General features: G+C 40.3%; 1 protein-coding gene across 1 annotated transcript; it reads right to left on the reverse strand.

Moving 5' to 3' along the window:
- Nucleotides 1–372: 372 nt before the first annotated feature.
- LOC134540869 (adenosylhomocysteinase) lies at nucleotides 373–13,474 on the reverse strand. The gene is made up of 8 exons (XM_063383890.1): nucleotides 13,365–13,474; nucleotides 12,017–12,207; nucleotides 9,130–9,282; nucleotides 6,900–7,088; nucleotides 5,967–6,182; nucleotides 4,408–4,605; nucleotides 3,378–3,575; nucleotides 373–2,491 (listed from the first exon to the last, which is right to left on the reverse strand). Exons 1-8 carry the CDS (start codon nucleotides 13,387–13,389, stop codon nucleotides 2,360–2,362), a joined length of 1,302 nt encoding a protein of 433 aa, XP_063239960.1. The 5' UTR covers nucleotides 13,390–13,474; the 3' UTR covers nucleotides 373–2,359.
- Between the last annotated feature and the right edge of the window lie 985 nt (nucleotides 13,475–14,459).

Consider the following 14,459-nt stretch of genomic DNA (forward strand, 5'->3'; position numbering starts at 1 on the left):
TTTATAACCCAGTCCATTCTGAGACTAGACAGTTTTTTTTTTTATGTGTGTCCTCTGCCATCAGATGACTTGACATCTGTACGGTAAACTAGTGATGGGCCTAATCCTAATTTTTTCCCGAATCCCAATCTCTACTTCAAATTTGAATCTTGAAGATTACGTTGAATACAGCTCGAATCCAAGTCAAGGTCTCAAGGGTCAAAAATAAAATGACACACACGAAATTATTTTTTAATTTTTGTTTCACAAAAATAAGTTTCCAGAATGGATACAATAATTGAAATTTTATTCATATAAGTACATGTAACACTACATCATCTTGGGGAATGGTAAAAGGAAAAATTGAACCAGTAACTTCAAAGGTTATCAGTGTTGAGGTTTTGAAATTCACTTTATTTCATGTAATATTTTTTCTTTGAATTATGAATCCTTTTGGTGGTCTTTGAGGATTTGATTGACCCGTCACGACCTCATGTGCCAATCACACGATGTAATAGAACGAGGAACAAAGATATTAGTCACACACGCTAAATATTGCACCTCTAGAAAGACCACCATACAAACAATTACAGCAAAACCCCTTATTTGCACTTTTCATGGGGACAAAGTAAAAAAGTGTAAAAAGCGGGAAAGTGTAAATAAAGGGAAAAGTATAAAAAGGAGTACAGTTTACCTTATTTAGAATTTTTTTCCTTTTGTTTAATAGCACATACTACAATGCAGGTACAAACACACTAACAACAAATTTTACTTTAGTATTTAATCAATTATTAATTTACCACATTTGACAAAAATAAAAAAAGAATGAAAGCCAAAATGTTTTTCTGATTACATCCTAAAAAATAAATTTGAAATTTTCTTCTGCTTGCTTTTTAGGCTGTTCAAGGAGATTATTTGCCTCTCCAAATTATAAATACAGTTGCAACCGGCAGGGTTTATAACAAATACGGGCTACATACACATTGCTCACAGTAAAAAATTTTTTAAGAAAAGGCCGCAAATTGATGAATATTTACCGTCAATAGCGCGCCAAACGCGGAGAAAGGTCATTGTACTCGGTCAGCTGCTGTAACGACGCGGCGGCGCATGCGCACTCTATGATCCGCCCAGACTCATGACGCCATCAGCCGCCAACCAATAGATGCGAGCTTAGCGGAAAAAAATATAAGCTCCACCTCCCGTGTACCAATTTTATCCAGTTCTAATACCAGTTTATTGGTATACGCACCAGTTTTCTCGCTGCCGTGACATGTTCAAGTTTACGTTTATCATGATGTCTTGATACCAATAATTAATTATTTACAATCCCCAGAAATAAATGGTTAGTTTAAAAAATATGGCGTCAACTGTACAATACTTCCCAAATTATAAAAGACGTATAAAACAGTTACCAAGACACCGCTCATTTTATCTTGTGAAGTTTATGTCTCGTACCAGTATTTCGGCTAAGTTGTGACATAAATACAGTATCAGAACTTACAAGCAGCCATGTTTGTACATTCATGAGTTTACGTTTTTCCCTCGTGCATTTTAGATTGTCTCCTGCTATAATTACTCGTACTTTTACACGCCTAGGCTTAAATTATTACATGTTTAGAAATAAAAGCAACTTTTCATGTTATAAAATATGTATATTTTGCTATTTAAAATGTTCATTGCCTACTAGCTCCACGGTATTTTCTGGTTGTTTATGGTTGTTACGTGACGTAAATAGCGGGATTGATTCGATTTTTGAGACGTAATTCGCGGGAAAGTATTGTATTGGACTATATGGGAACCAAACGGGACCTGAAGAATATAGTGCAAATAACGGGAAAACGTAAATAACGGTAACGTAAATAAGGGGTTTCGCTGTACATCCATGGGAATCCTTTTCACAGACGAGAGAGCCAAACTCCCAATTGTGCAACTTCAGGTTTTTTTTTTTGGTTCATTGTAAATAAATGTGGCAGTGTTCATAAAAGGATACTAATGGCCAATAAGGTTAGGTTAGCTACATAAAAGATATGGCTTCCCTTACATCCATACTTCAGTTTTTTTTTTTTTTTTCCGAGGCTTAAAAGCGACGGGGATCCTCCAAGATCATGAGCAGGGCACCCGTCACATTGATCTCGTGAAGGGGTGTCGGTATCGAACCCGCCACCCTCGCCCACACTTGTTGGAAAACGAGATGCGAACGTCTAAAATAATACTACAGGGGAAATTAAAAAAAACCGCATAACCGTTACAAACGGAAGGAAATCACAGCGATAGCGTAGACCGCGCTGCATTATCGAAAACAGAAGTTTGCTGTAAAATTCAAGTGTGTCGGCTGTAACATTGAACAGTTTAAGTGGAGAGCCGCGGTAAGGCGGAGGGCTCAGTAGCGGTAGTGGTCGGGCTTGAAGGGGCCGCCCTCCGGGATGCCCAGGTACGTGGCCTGCCGGGGCGACAGCTTGGTGAGCTTCACGTTGAGGTGCGCCAGGTGGAGTGCTGCCACCTTCTCGTCCAGCTGAAGCACGCCACACACACACACACGCACACCTTTAGCAACTAGATGACGGTAACTAACCCAGTAAACCTCATTCATATGTTTAGTGTAGCACAGAGAATTTTTTTTTTTTTTTTTTTCCCATTTTAAATGAAATTACGAAACCAGGACAGAGGTTCTTTTTTTTTAAAACCAAACCAGGACCACACGGCCCTAGCGAGAAGTCACGTGTCACTTGCAATACCTCCCTTTAACGTTCACAAACAATGCTTAGTACGTATCTGGTGGAGAAAATTTGAGGGAAAAACAAACAAATGCAACGGAGATTTTGAGGTACATTTAAAAATGAAACCTTACCCGAGAACTGAGATTCTTAGATTAAAACCAAACCAGAACCGCACATCCCTAGCGAGAAGTCACGTGTCACTTGCAATACCCCATAACGCTCACAAACAACGCTTAGTAAGTATATCTGGTGAGAAAATTTGAGGGAAAAACAAAACAAATGCAACACAGATTTTGAGGTACATTCAAAAATGAAACCAAAACTGAGGTTCTCGGTTTAAAACCAAGCCAGGACCGCACAGCCCAAGCGAGAAGTCACGTTTCACTTGCAATACCTCCCTCTTACCACCCGGAAACAATTCTTAAACGTCTGGTGAGAAGATTTGAGGACCCAACATGAGTGCAACCTCCCACATTCACGTGAAAGCTGGTCTAAGAATAAAATGTAAAATAGCCGAATGCTGTTGGGATTTGAAGTTTTGTGACCACCACAAATAGAACAGAGCATGCTTGGGTTATTTGAACACTTGGGTACGAGAACTCAATTCTCAAATGTAACCTAACACTACAGCATGTAAACAAGAAAACGGGGGCGGCGAGACGGAGCGAGTGGAGGGGTTACCTTCTTGGGCAGCACGTGCACGCCGACTGCGTAGTGGCCCGGCGGGCGCGTCCACAGCTCGATCTGCGCCAGCACCTGGTTGGTGAAGGAGTTGCTCATGACGAAGGAGGAGTGGCCCGTGGCGCAGCCCAGGTTCACCAGCCGGCCCTCCGCCAGCAGGATCACGTGCCGCCCGCTGCGCAGCTTGTAGCGGTCCACCTGCGACACCACGCTCCCGTCAGCGTGAACCACCGGCCCTCGGCCGTCGGCGGGCATCTCTGACCTTGCAGGCGAGAACCGTCTCACTCGACGCTGGCACAACCATGATTAATGCAGTTCCAGATGGATAAAACATGTACGTAAACGATTTGACACATATTCATCTAAAATTACAAATGCAGATATCAAAATACAGGTATGCATAAATAAGTTTTTTTATTTCTCTTTTTAACTCCATGTTTACTGTAAAATGCCAATGATTTTTCAAAAAAAAAAAAAAAAAAAACATTAATTTTCCAGATATTTTACATTTTTTTAAAGTGTCTAGTCAGGGGAAACTTAGATGCAGTTTTGCTAATCTCAAGAAGAAAAACCCCAGAAATATTTGGTGATTTTTGTAACCTGATTCCTAACCATTTTTTGTTTCCCTGACATTTTTGTGATTTTAACAGTTTTTTTTTTACACTTGTAGCAAACCTGTATGAAGATTAATCAAACCGGATAGAGAAAATGCTTGTATATATTAATTTTGTTACAGCAGACAGCAGTACTTTTAGAGTATACATACAATAAACTAACAACAGTGTTTTCAAACTAATTAATTTTTCTATGGTTTTTTAAATCTAAAATACAAGCTTTCATGAACTGATATAGTAATTTTTTTACAATTTTTTTTCCCACTTTCAAGTAAATTTTACATTTGTTTTATAAAAAAAAGTATTGATATTTTTATTAAAAATTTATTGAAACTAAAAAAAAATTTGAAAATGCAGATGTATTTTGAAATCCCACTGTGTTGACGAGCTGTATAATCAACGGAAACGGAACGTGCCTGCGGCTTGATGTTGACCTTCTCGACGGAGTTCTTCTCCAGCCAGGCCACGTCGATCTCGCAGTCGAAGTGGCCGATGTTGCACACGATGGCGTCGTTCTGCATCTCCAGGAAGTGCTGCGGCTGGACGACGTCGGAGCAGCCCGTCGCCGTGACGAATATCCGCCCCTCCTTGCACGCCTCGTCCATCGTCGTGACCTGCGCGAACGCCCGGAACGTCGAGGCTCCCGCAACGACACTGGCGATCACAGCCACTTTGCTTCTGTCGTGACAGTACGCTCACGAGACTTCCACTTGTGCGACCTCAGTTCCCGACGACACCCGGTGCCGCTACACACGTTCTACCCTAGGGATGGCTAACTTTCAACACAGTGCGACAATTTACAACAAAAATCCGAGAAAAATCCAGCAGGTCTATTCATAACTTATCTTATGATTTTCGCATCAACAACAAAACATCTGGAATTATGCCTTTTGTATGTTATTCACAACTAGGTGATGCCCAGCGTGCATTGCAACACCTCGATCAACTTCTTAGTAGGAACACACATACATAACATAGCTTCTATCTGTCTGTCTCTCTCTCTCTCTAATTCTCAATCTCTCTACAGATGTTATCCAACCTTATGTCGGCAAATTAAATTCAGCAATTAATTTCCTCTTCAAGATAGAAGCCCCCTTGGGGGTATGCTTGAAGAATTAATTTCTGTATTTTATTACTTTATACATATATACAATTCTTCCTGGAATCTAAAATGATTTTCTGTGGTTATGGCTGGGTTTTCTTAGTTCCCATTTATAATAAATGTATTTTATATTATAAATATGTATAATTATAATATAATATATATTTCAATAAATCTCAATCTCTCTACAGTGAAACATCGTCAATACAAACCTGAGGGGGGCAGAAATTTACCCACTTTTTAGATAACGAGGTATGCAATAACCATACATCCCCACTCTGCACATACATAATTTGTACATAACGTCAAAACAAAACAAAAAAAAAATTGGTTGTCTGTCAAGTCGGTTTACGGACGATAGTTTAACGTGACAAAGTCATAACAAAACATTGATGAAATGATTGCATACTTTTATGAATAAAATGGAATCATTTTTCATTGAATCATCACTATTTTGTATGGATGCAAAGAAGGAGTGAAATGAAATCTACAATTTAATTGACAAAATTTACTTTCATTTGCACTCATTGATTCAAATACGTTTATTACTTTAAACGAAGAGATTATTTTTAACTATAACTTTCATACATGTTTGCTATTTAACTTCTTCCAATCTGTGTTATTCTGTTAAGGATAGGACGATGATAGGTTAAAGTAGGGAAACGAATGGGGGAGTGTTTCAAGTTTTAACGTGCCTCGGAAAAAGTCAAAATCGATGGTTGTTCCAATCGAGTGGGAGAGAGATGGATGCGGCGCAAGCGTACAATGAGCGTATCGGGACAATGTGCGTGCAGCCGGCGTTCATCGATTTATTAGACGTCGCGTCAAGAAAGGTGGTTCCTGTGCAGTGCAATGCAGCAAGCGGGGCAGTACCTCGTAGCCCTCCATGGCGGCCTGCAGGGCGTTGATGGGGTCCACCTCGGTGACCAGCACGCGCGCCCCGAACGCCCGCAGCGACTGGGCGCAGCCCTTGCCCACGTCCCCGTAGCCCGCCACCACCGCCACCTTGCCCGCCAGCATCACGTCCGTGGCGCGCTTGATGCCGTCGATCAGCGACTCCCGGCACCCGTACAGGTTGTCGAACTTGCTCTGCGGACAGCACGCCCGCCCACACTCTCATTCAATTGTAACTCTACAGAACATACCTGTTTTAAACAAATTTATTAGAAATTATTTTACGGAAAGAAATGCAGCATATGAATTTTGACCCTGTTCTGGTGAAGTATATATTACAAAACCACTTTTATAAAAATTAAAAAAATACAGTGAATTCTTCTGTTATATAAAAGAATTTGGACTAAAAATAAAACCGTGTTAACTTTGTTGAACTCCGTTGCACTATTTTAATTTCAGTACAGGATCAAGAATATTCCCCACATTCTACAACCTCCCATATTCACGTGAAAGCTGATCAAAAAATAAAATTCAAAACGGCCAAATGCTGTTGGGAATTAAAAGTTTCGTGACCTCCAGCATCGTCGATGCACATGTCGTACTGTCAAAATAATGCGGCCACATGTCAAAAGTAGAAACTTTTAACACGATTAAACAAGAGGCTATAATATTACTGCAATGACACGGTTAAATTTTCAGACTTGCGTCCATCGCAACATCGTGTTTTGACCCGTTATTTTTTTTCAAAATTCAGGCACGGCCTTATTACATCGGTGGGATTGGCAGATGTTGGTTTCCATTTGGCGATCTTTAACTCAGCTTCACATTTTTTTTGAGATATGGCTCCATCACTTTGACGGTGCGATGTGACCTCGGTGACCTGCCAACAGCCCGGACTTGCGGCACACACACCTTGGTGACGGAGTCGTTGACGTTGATGGCCGGCACGCGCAGCTTGCCCTCCTTGAGCATCTTGTAGAGGTTGTGCACGCCCGTGGTGGTCTCCTCGGACAGGCCGCGACACTCGCCCAGGTACTGCGGGTACTTGGTGTGCACCAGGTTGGTCAGGTCCCCGCCGTCGTCCAGGATCAGGTTCAGGGGCTGCAGACACACGGCCACGCACTTCCGCGCTATCCCCGAGTCATTCCACTTCTCTCGTCACAAGCGAATGTTTAAAACGGGGTCGTTACCACAACGCCGAAATTCCACAACGCCGAACGTACAATAACGCCGAATACCATAACGCTGACAGCTAGAAAAATTGCTGTGTACCGCAACGCCGAAATAACTACTAAATGAATTTTTGTGTGTTTCTTAAATGTACCTTAACGCCGAAATACCACAATCAAACCTAACCTTACCTAACTTAACCTAACCTATCGTAATATAACCTAACCTATCGTAATATAACCTAACCTAACTTATCCTAGCCTAGCCTAACCTAACCTAACCTTTGTGGCAGTCCTGCAATGACATTTATCGGCGTTAGTGTATTTCGGCGTTGTGGTATAATTCGGCGTTGTGGTACACAGAAGTTTTCTAGCTGTCGGCGTTGTGGTCAATTTTGACATTCTGCATTATGGTACGTTCGGCGTTGTGGTATTTGGGCGTTGTGGTGCGTCCGCCTCAAAACAGTCATAATTTTTAACTCTCAGGAAGTAATCTGCACACAAACATACGTCCACGTTCCACACACACACGGGTCAATTCCTGTTTTTTACCGGTTCTCGTTTCGGTACCGGTTCTTAGAAATTGGTTCTTGTTTCTCACTTAAAAAATAAAATAAGCATTATTTACACATTTTTTTATGAGGTGTTTCAAGTAATAAACTATTTATTGCTTCAGTTACAAAAAAAGCACCAAAAAGCTTGTATAATTTATATGCGAATTTGACGTGAGTTGCGCCATTTTATGCTGAAGTTAAGCGGTAGTGAAGGACTATTTTCTTAAAGGGTTTTTCTATGCTGTCTGTACCGGCACCGACATTTTATATGCAGTTCACGGTGCTGGTTAAAATGCTGAGAACCGTAGGAACCGAGAACCGAGAACCAGTACCGACCCATCCCTATTAGGAATAACTAAGATCAAAGAATCATAGAAAATCATGTTGCATAGTGTAATGAATGCACACGAGTGATACTTAACATTCAACAAAAATTAAAAATAAACTGACTAGATAAGACATAAAATATGGCTATGTTTTAGTGACATGTGCTGCAAACTTTTTTTTTTGGTCGCTTAAGAAACACCACCACCTACGGGACATTTTTTTAAATTAGTTTTTTTGTTTCTCCATTGGAATGCATGCATTTGGCATCTTCTCACGTGAATTCACCCTTAAATTCAACATAATGCGCTGCTATGGTCTTTTTTTTTCCTAACACCAGCTATCATTCTGTTCCAGCATGGCACATAAAGTTACTAACCCATTTGCATCTACAAGCGTACTAGTACGCAGCTGTTTTTCTGGCCGATAACACCATAGGCGTACTGGTACGCAAAATGGCTAATCTGCCCGAAAAACTTGGAAAAAACCCCTTTAGAATGAAAATAACCCCTCAAAGTAGCTAGTATTGTTATAACAAAGGTATATTATCATGAAACTTAAACTATTTTTAAAATTTTATCTAAAGAATAAAAATATAATGAAAATAGAAGATAACTTTAATAATAGTAATATATAAAAATGTTTATGGATTCCATGGTATGTCCAACATTAAAGTGAGTGGATGCAAATGGGTTAAGCTCTCGTGAAAAATTTGCTTGCCGTCGTCTCAAGCGACGTTACATCTGACGTGCAACTACAAATTGAAGTGAGTTGTAGAAAAAAAACCGAATGCACATCAGCAAAACGCTGCTGGAGACCACAAGCTCGGAAGTGTAGTCACGACAGTCCCGGCTCGGGACTCGGGTGGGGAGGGAGGGGAGGGGAGCGGGGAGAGGAGTGGAGAGGGGGGAGAGGGGTGGGGGAGGTGTAATGAGGGGAATGGGAGGGGAGTGGGGGGAGAGGAGAGGGGTGGGGTGGTGAGGGGTGAGAAGAGGGTTGGTGAGGGGAGGGGAGGGGAGGGAGGGGAGAGGAAAGGAAGGATAGGAGGGGAAAGGAGTGGAGAGGAAAGTGGGGAGGGGAGAGCGAGGCACGCACCTTGCCGTCGGCGAACACCAGGGTCTGCTCGATGCACCACACGTACTCATCGTCCGTCATGCCCTTCCAGGCGTACACGGGCACGCCGCGCTGCGCCATGGCGGCCGCCGCGTGGTCCTGGGTGCTGAAGATGTTGCAGCTGGACCACTGCACCTGCGGCACGGCACGGTCGCGCTCCAGACCACCCCCGACCCCGTCCAGAGCACACACACTGGTACCACACATCACCGAGAAGTAGTTCACCATCGCCATGAGAATCAATAAATCAGACTAGGTATGCCCGTATGCGGCACGGTCGGCTGGTTCAAAACCAGTGTTTTTTTTTAAATAACATATTTTTAAATAGAATAACTGAATTTTTTTTTATAAAAGGTCTGGTTCCATTACTTTGAAGGGAAAAAATATATATATTTAAAATGTAAAAATTATTTTAAATTGTGTATCTGTCAAAAAACTAAAAACACGTACCTAAGTTTTAAAACTGGATGTATATGGTAATTTTCTTAAAAACCAATAAAATTTAATAATATGTATGTATTCTAAAGTTGAAATTACTTTCAGTCAATAACATACTTATTTTTTCATGCAATTAAAAAAAATTAAGAAAACTTGGAAGATTTGTATATTTGCTTCCTCGATGAATGAAAAAGGCAGTGTGGGATGTCTGCGAATACATGACAGCTGAGAGACGAAACACCGCACCATGTATGTATGCTACGCATAAGCTGCGAGTAGAGCTTAGTCAGTGTCATAATAAAAAGCAATTAAACCATGATAAGAAACAAAACTGTAAATTAAAAAAAAATTCCAAACAACTAGTGCTTATTATATTACATAATTCACTAATATTACCAGTTTTACTAAATGTTTAGCAACATAAGTAAACAAACTAGCAAAAAAGTAACGTCATCCCACAATGATCCAAAAAAAAAAAATTGCAAACAATTAGCATCTCTGAATGACATTTCAGTCTAAAGAGTTAGCACGGCTCCCATAAATAGCAGACACTTGCGTAACATCGTTACAACACAGCTCAGCGCTATCTCCCCGGGTCGCGGCTGACCATGAACCTCGAGTCAGGACTTATCTCCGCCACGACACATGAAGCACCAGACACACACGAGTGCGCTACGCACTGCAGTTGGGCAGTGGTTAGTTAATAATGATTGCTTTATTATCATCATTACTCTTACCAAAGAATTTACATAGCATTTAATTTGCTTTTGGAATAATAAATAATCAACAATAAATAATAAATCAAAACTTTCTACCTTTTCATTCCCTTAAAAAAAAAATATCTATAAATAAAAAAATAATAAAAATACAATACCAATATCAGATGATGTCACTATCTTAACATGCCTAAAAAACATTGTTCCGTGACTACGGTAGTTAAAAAATTCACCCGAAAATTGGTGAAGTATAGCAGCGCCCAGCACTGAATTGTGTCTTAAATTTTAGTGTATTTTTTTTTTTGGACACACAAGCTAGGAGAAAGTTTCGTCCGCATCCATACAACGCTACTGCAGACAAATAAATAAATAAATGAGAACTATATACAAATGGTTATTTTTTAAAGTCATTGAACAATCGCAGATAAATCCATAAAAAAAATTGAGCCAAATAATTTTTTTTTTTAATTATAGCAGACGAACACAGCGGACTGATGAGACAGTCGTGACAAGAACAGTGACTGCAGACTCTTGACATTGTCGATCTCATCTTCATTTATGCTTAGTTTCTTTTTTCAGACTACAGTCTTTCCACGGAATTCTCTCCACATTTAACAACTGACAATCGGCTGATATTGGCTTGCTCATCTTTGCTGCCCGTTCTCGAGGTGTCCCCACGACAACCAGGGCAAATGGGCTAATAGCTTATGTCTGTGAAATGTTTTGAATCAATATCCCCACTGCGAGAATCATTTGAAAAGCAATTAATCATTTGTCAGGAGAAACTTCAGGGGCAAACAAAAACAGGGATTCGAGCCAGTGGCAACGTTCTTACAGCACGGCTTTTCCGTAAAGTGATAACCAAATTCCGAACATACTATTTTCTTTGTTGACACTAGAGATGTTTCTATATTTACCCTGAAAACAGCTTTTCTATATTCCTACCGGTTTCTGAGCAATCACCTGTGCAATGATGCGGCCCTACGCCATTTTTTTTCCTTTCCAGTGTATATAACTTGGAGAACTTGAGTTAAATCACGAAAATGATCTATTACATTAGGTAAGGTACATTAACAATATTTCAAAACTATGTAAACTACTGGTTGGATTATTTATAGCTACATAAAAAATACTGTGAAATCATGTTAAAGGTCGGTTAGGTAAGGATGGTTACATCTTATGTTGGCAATTCCTATACAACCATTAAAAATATCTTACTGTATTTATAATGTAGCTATAATGACCCAACCAACCGACCACACTGATTTGAAGTATTCTTAATGTAACTGAAGTATTTGTCCGTTCTCACGATTTTAGTTCTCCAAATCATATGGACGGTCTCCGGGTAAAAGGTAACAAGTCAAGAATTCACATTTTGCAGGAGAAAAAAAACTCTTAGATAAAAATCAAATTTAAATACTTAAATTTTTCTTGCATTATTCTTTTATTTACCAACATAGTTGCCAATGATTAAAAATGCATTACATATTCTAAGTATACTTAAGAGTTTAAGTGACTTGTTCCTTTTCTCACTGTTTTTCTATGACTTGTTACCTTTTACCTGGAGACGGTCCATATATACACACAGAGACCAACACGCAAAAGCGTAAAATGGCGGCAGCCGGGTCAAAGCACACGCGTTGTAACGCAGGTGATAAGCTGCGATTCCTCAGAAACCAGTAGGAGTTCAGAAGCACGCGAGCGCGGCGCGCTACCTCGGCACCCAGCTCCAGCAGGGTCTCGATGAGCACGGCCGTCTGCACGGTCATGTGCAGGCAGCCGGCGATGCGCGCCCCCTTCAGCGGCTTGGCCGCCCCCTGCTCGGCCCGCAGCGCCATCAGCCCGGGCATCTCCTCCTCCGCCAGCATGATCTCCTTGCGCCCCCACTCCGCCAGGCCCATGTCCGCTGCACAAACCTCACACTGTTACCTCGAGGTGTTTGTAAACATTAACCATTTCATTTTCAAAAATTAATACTCAGACTAAGAAGAGGATCAATTATTGTTTATTTATTTATTTATGTGTTGGTCATAGTTTACCAGAAATAAACCTGAAATGATGTGGGATGAATAATACTTTTTTTTTTCTCAGTCAAAACCCTACACCCCCCCGTACCAAGGAGGTTGGACATCCCTGTCCCAAGGGTGTTGGACATCACTGTACCAAGGGTGTTAGACATCCCTGTCCCAAGGAGGTTGGACATCCCTGTTCCAAGGTGGTTGGACATCCCTGTACCAAGGAGGGTGAACATCCCTGTACCAAGGAGGGTGAACATCCCTGTACCAAGGATGTTGGACATTCCTGTACCAAGGATGTTGGACATTCCTGTACCAAGGATGTTGGACATTCCTGTACCGAGGATGTTGGACATCCCTGTCCCAAGGAGGTTGGACATCCCTGTCCCAAGGAGGTTGGACATCCCTGTCCCAAGGAGGTTAGTCATCCCTGTACCAAGGAGGTTAGTCATCCCTGTCCCAAGGAGGTTAGTCATCCCTGTCCCAAGGAGGTTAGTCATCCCTGTACCAGCTCAACTGCTACCACTCCTAGTACCTATTGAAATATATATCTCCCAGAAAAAGTATATCAACTAAAAACCAAAGAATCAAACCTCTTGCTCTTGTAAAATTGTACATTAATGAATATGTAGTATATTTGCAGTTAAGCTGAGAGTTTTTAAAAGGCCTGCTATGGATTACATCGCTTCTGCTGGGCAAGGGTGTGCGAAAAGGTTAGAATATTGTGATACTTAAGTTCCCGCCTGAACACAAACACAACCTCAAAATAATATAGAAAAAATAATAAGAATGGACAGATTAGAAAACTAATCCTCTATAAGAGGTGTTGATTAATCTCAATAGAAGCCGTTTAACTCGACTTGTATGCAATCTAATCTAAGCTGCATCACTATACCATTCGTAAGTTTAAACTACCTAACACGATTCACTTCACAAACTATCTTTAATGCAAATGCAAATAACAACCAACAAAACCATTAGAGTATGAATGTTTAATTTAAAACAATAAATTAACTTAATAGAAAGACAATATGAGAAAATAACTTACCAACTTTGAACGGAGGACTCTTCATTTCGCCAAATATTAATTAGCAAAGATGACCTGAGACGACACGTGTTACCGGCTCCCGCTCTAAAAAAAGAAACCATCATAGATGCACAGATAAGTAAATATATCCATTAAATTTAAAAAATATACAATTTATAAAAAAAAATACTAACATGACATATAAAGAACTCTCTATAAAAAATAACAAAATTGTACTTACGTAAAACTGCAGCTATTCAATACATTATTTTTGTTTTAATTAGATGCATCCAACACCTAAATAGATTCAAATATAAGATTCAAAAAATAACCAGAAAACATCAAGTGAATTTGTCCAAAATATCAGAAAATATATTTTTGAAAACACATTTGAGAGTTCTATTGTTTGATTCTGAATTAAACTGAAAGTTTAGCAAATTTGTCTCCTCAATAGTAGGTTTTCTAACTCACCTAAATCTCAAACCTCCTATCCACCCTGCTAACCACCCCAGGATGTATATAGTTGAAAGGTTGAAACCTAACATCCAGATCATCCAAATGAAGGTCAGCAACCATCGTAGATGGTCTGAGTGCCACCTATTTCTCTCCTTATTACCATCCTCGAATATCTATCTTGCTGCCCTCATCTGCACCTGATGTATCTTTTGTGGCAGTAAAGCCCAATCCCCATCACCATCCCGATGGCTAAACGACCCCCTCCCATCCAGCTTACACAGGTCAAGGCCCCAAATGTGCAAATATGCAAATAATATAACAGTGCCTCATTTATTTGCACTTCATAATGTGATCACAAATAATTTCAGCAAGTGCATAATAATTCCCATTAGGGACAGTGTGATTAAAGACTAATATTTTGATCCATTAACTGCACCGTGCTTAAAAAAGATTGTAAGGTTGGTATTCGAACAAAAATTAAGGGAATTGTTGTTGAAAAAGCTATACCTGTACCCTAACCATAATCCTAGCGAACAAATGGACACTGCCAGTCCATTATTTTTAGGCAACCTATTTTGATGTCTTATCTGAAGCCATACTGTTGCCAAAATTTCGCGCATGCGCCAAACTTACTTTTTCGTTGATTTCGTCCAGATGGCT

Source organism: Bacillus rossius, chromosome 17 (genome assembly GCF_032445375.1).
Source record: "Bacillus rossius redtenbacheri isolate Brsri chromosome 17, Brsri_v3, whole genome shotgun sequence".
Taxonomy (NCBI): Eukaryota; Metazoa; Arthropoda; class Insecta; order Phasmatodea; family Bacillidae; genus Bacillus; species Bacillus rossius.

What these genes read in the sequence shown, in the direction of transcription:
- LOC134540869 (XM_063383890.1), bottom strand. Translation starts at nt 13,389, where the DNA reads ATGAAGAGTCCTCCGTTCAAAGTTG. An exon ending in GAGTCCTCCGTTCAAAGTTG is followed by an intron (nt 12,208 to 13,364) that starts GTAAGTTATTTT and finishes AGGTTTGTGCAG; the next exon opens with CGGACATGGGCCTGGCGGAG. An exon ending in AGGTCAACATCAAGCCGCAG is followed by an intron (nt 3,576 to 4,407) that starts GCACGTTCCGTT and finishes GTGGTGTCGCAG; the next exon opens with GTGGACCGCTACAAGCTGCG.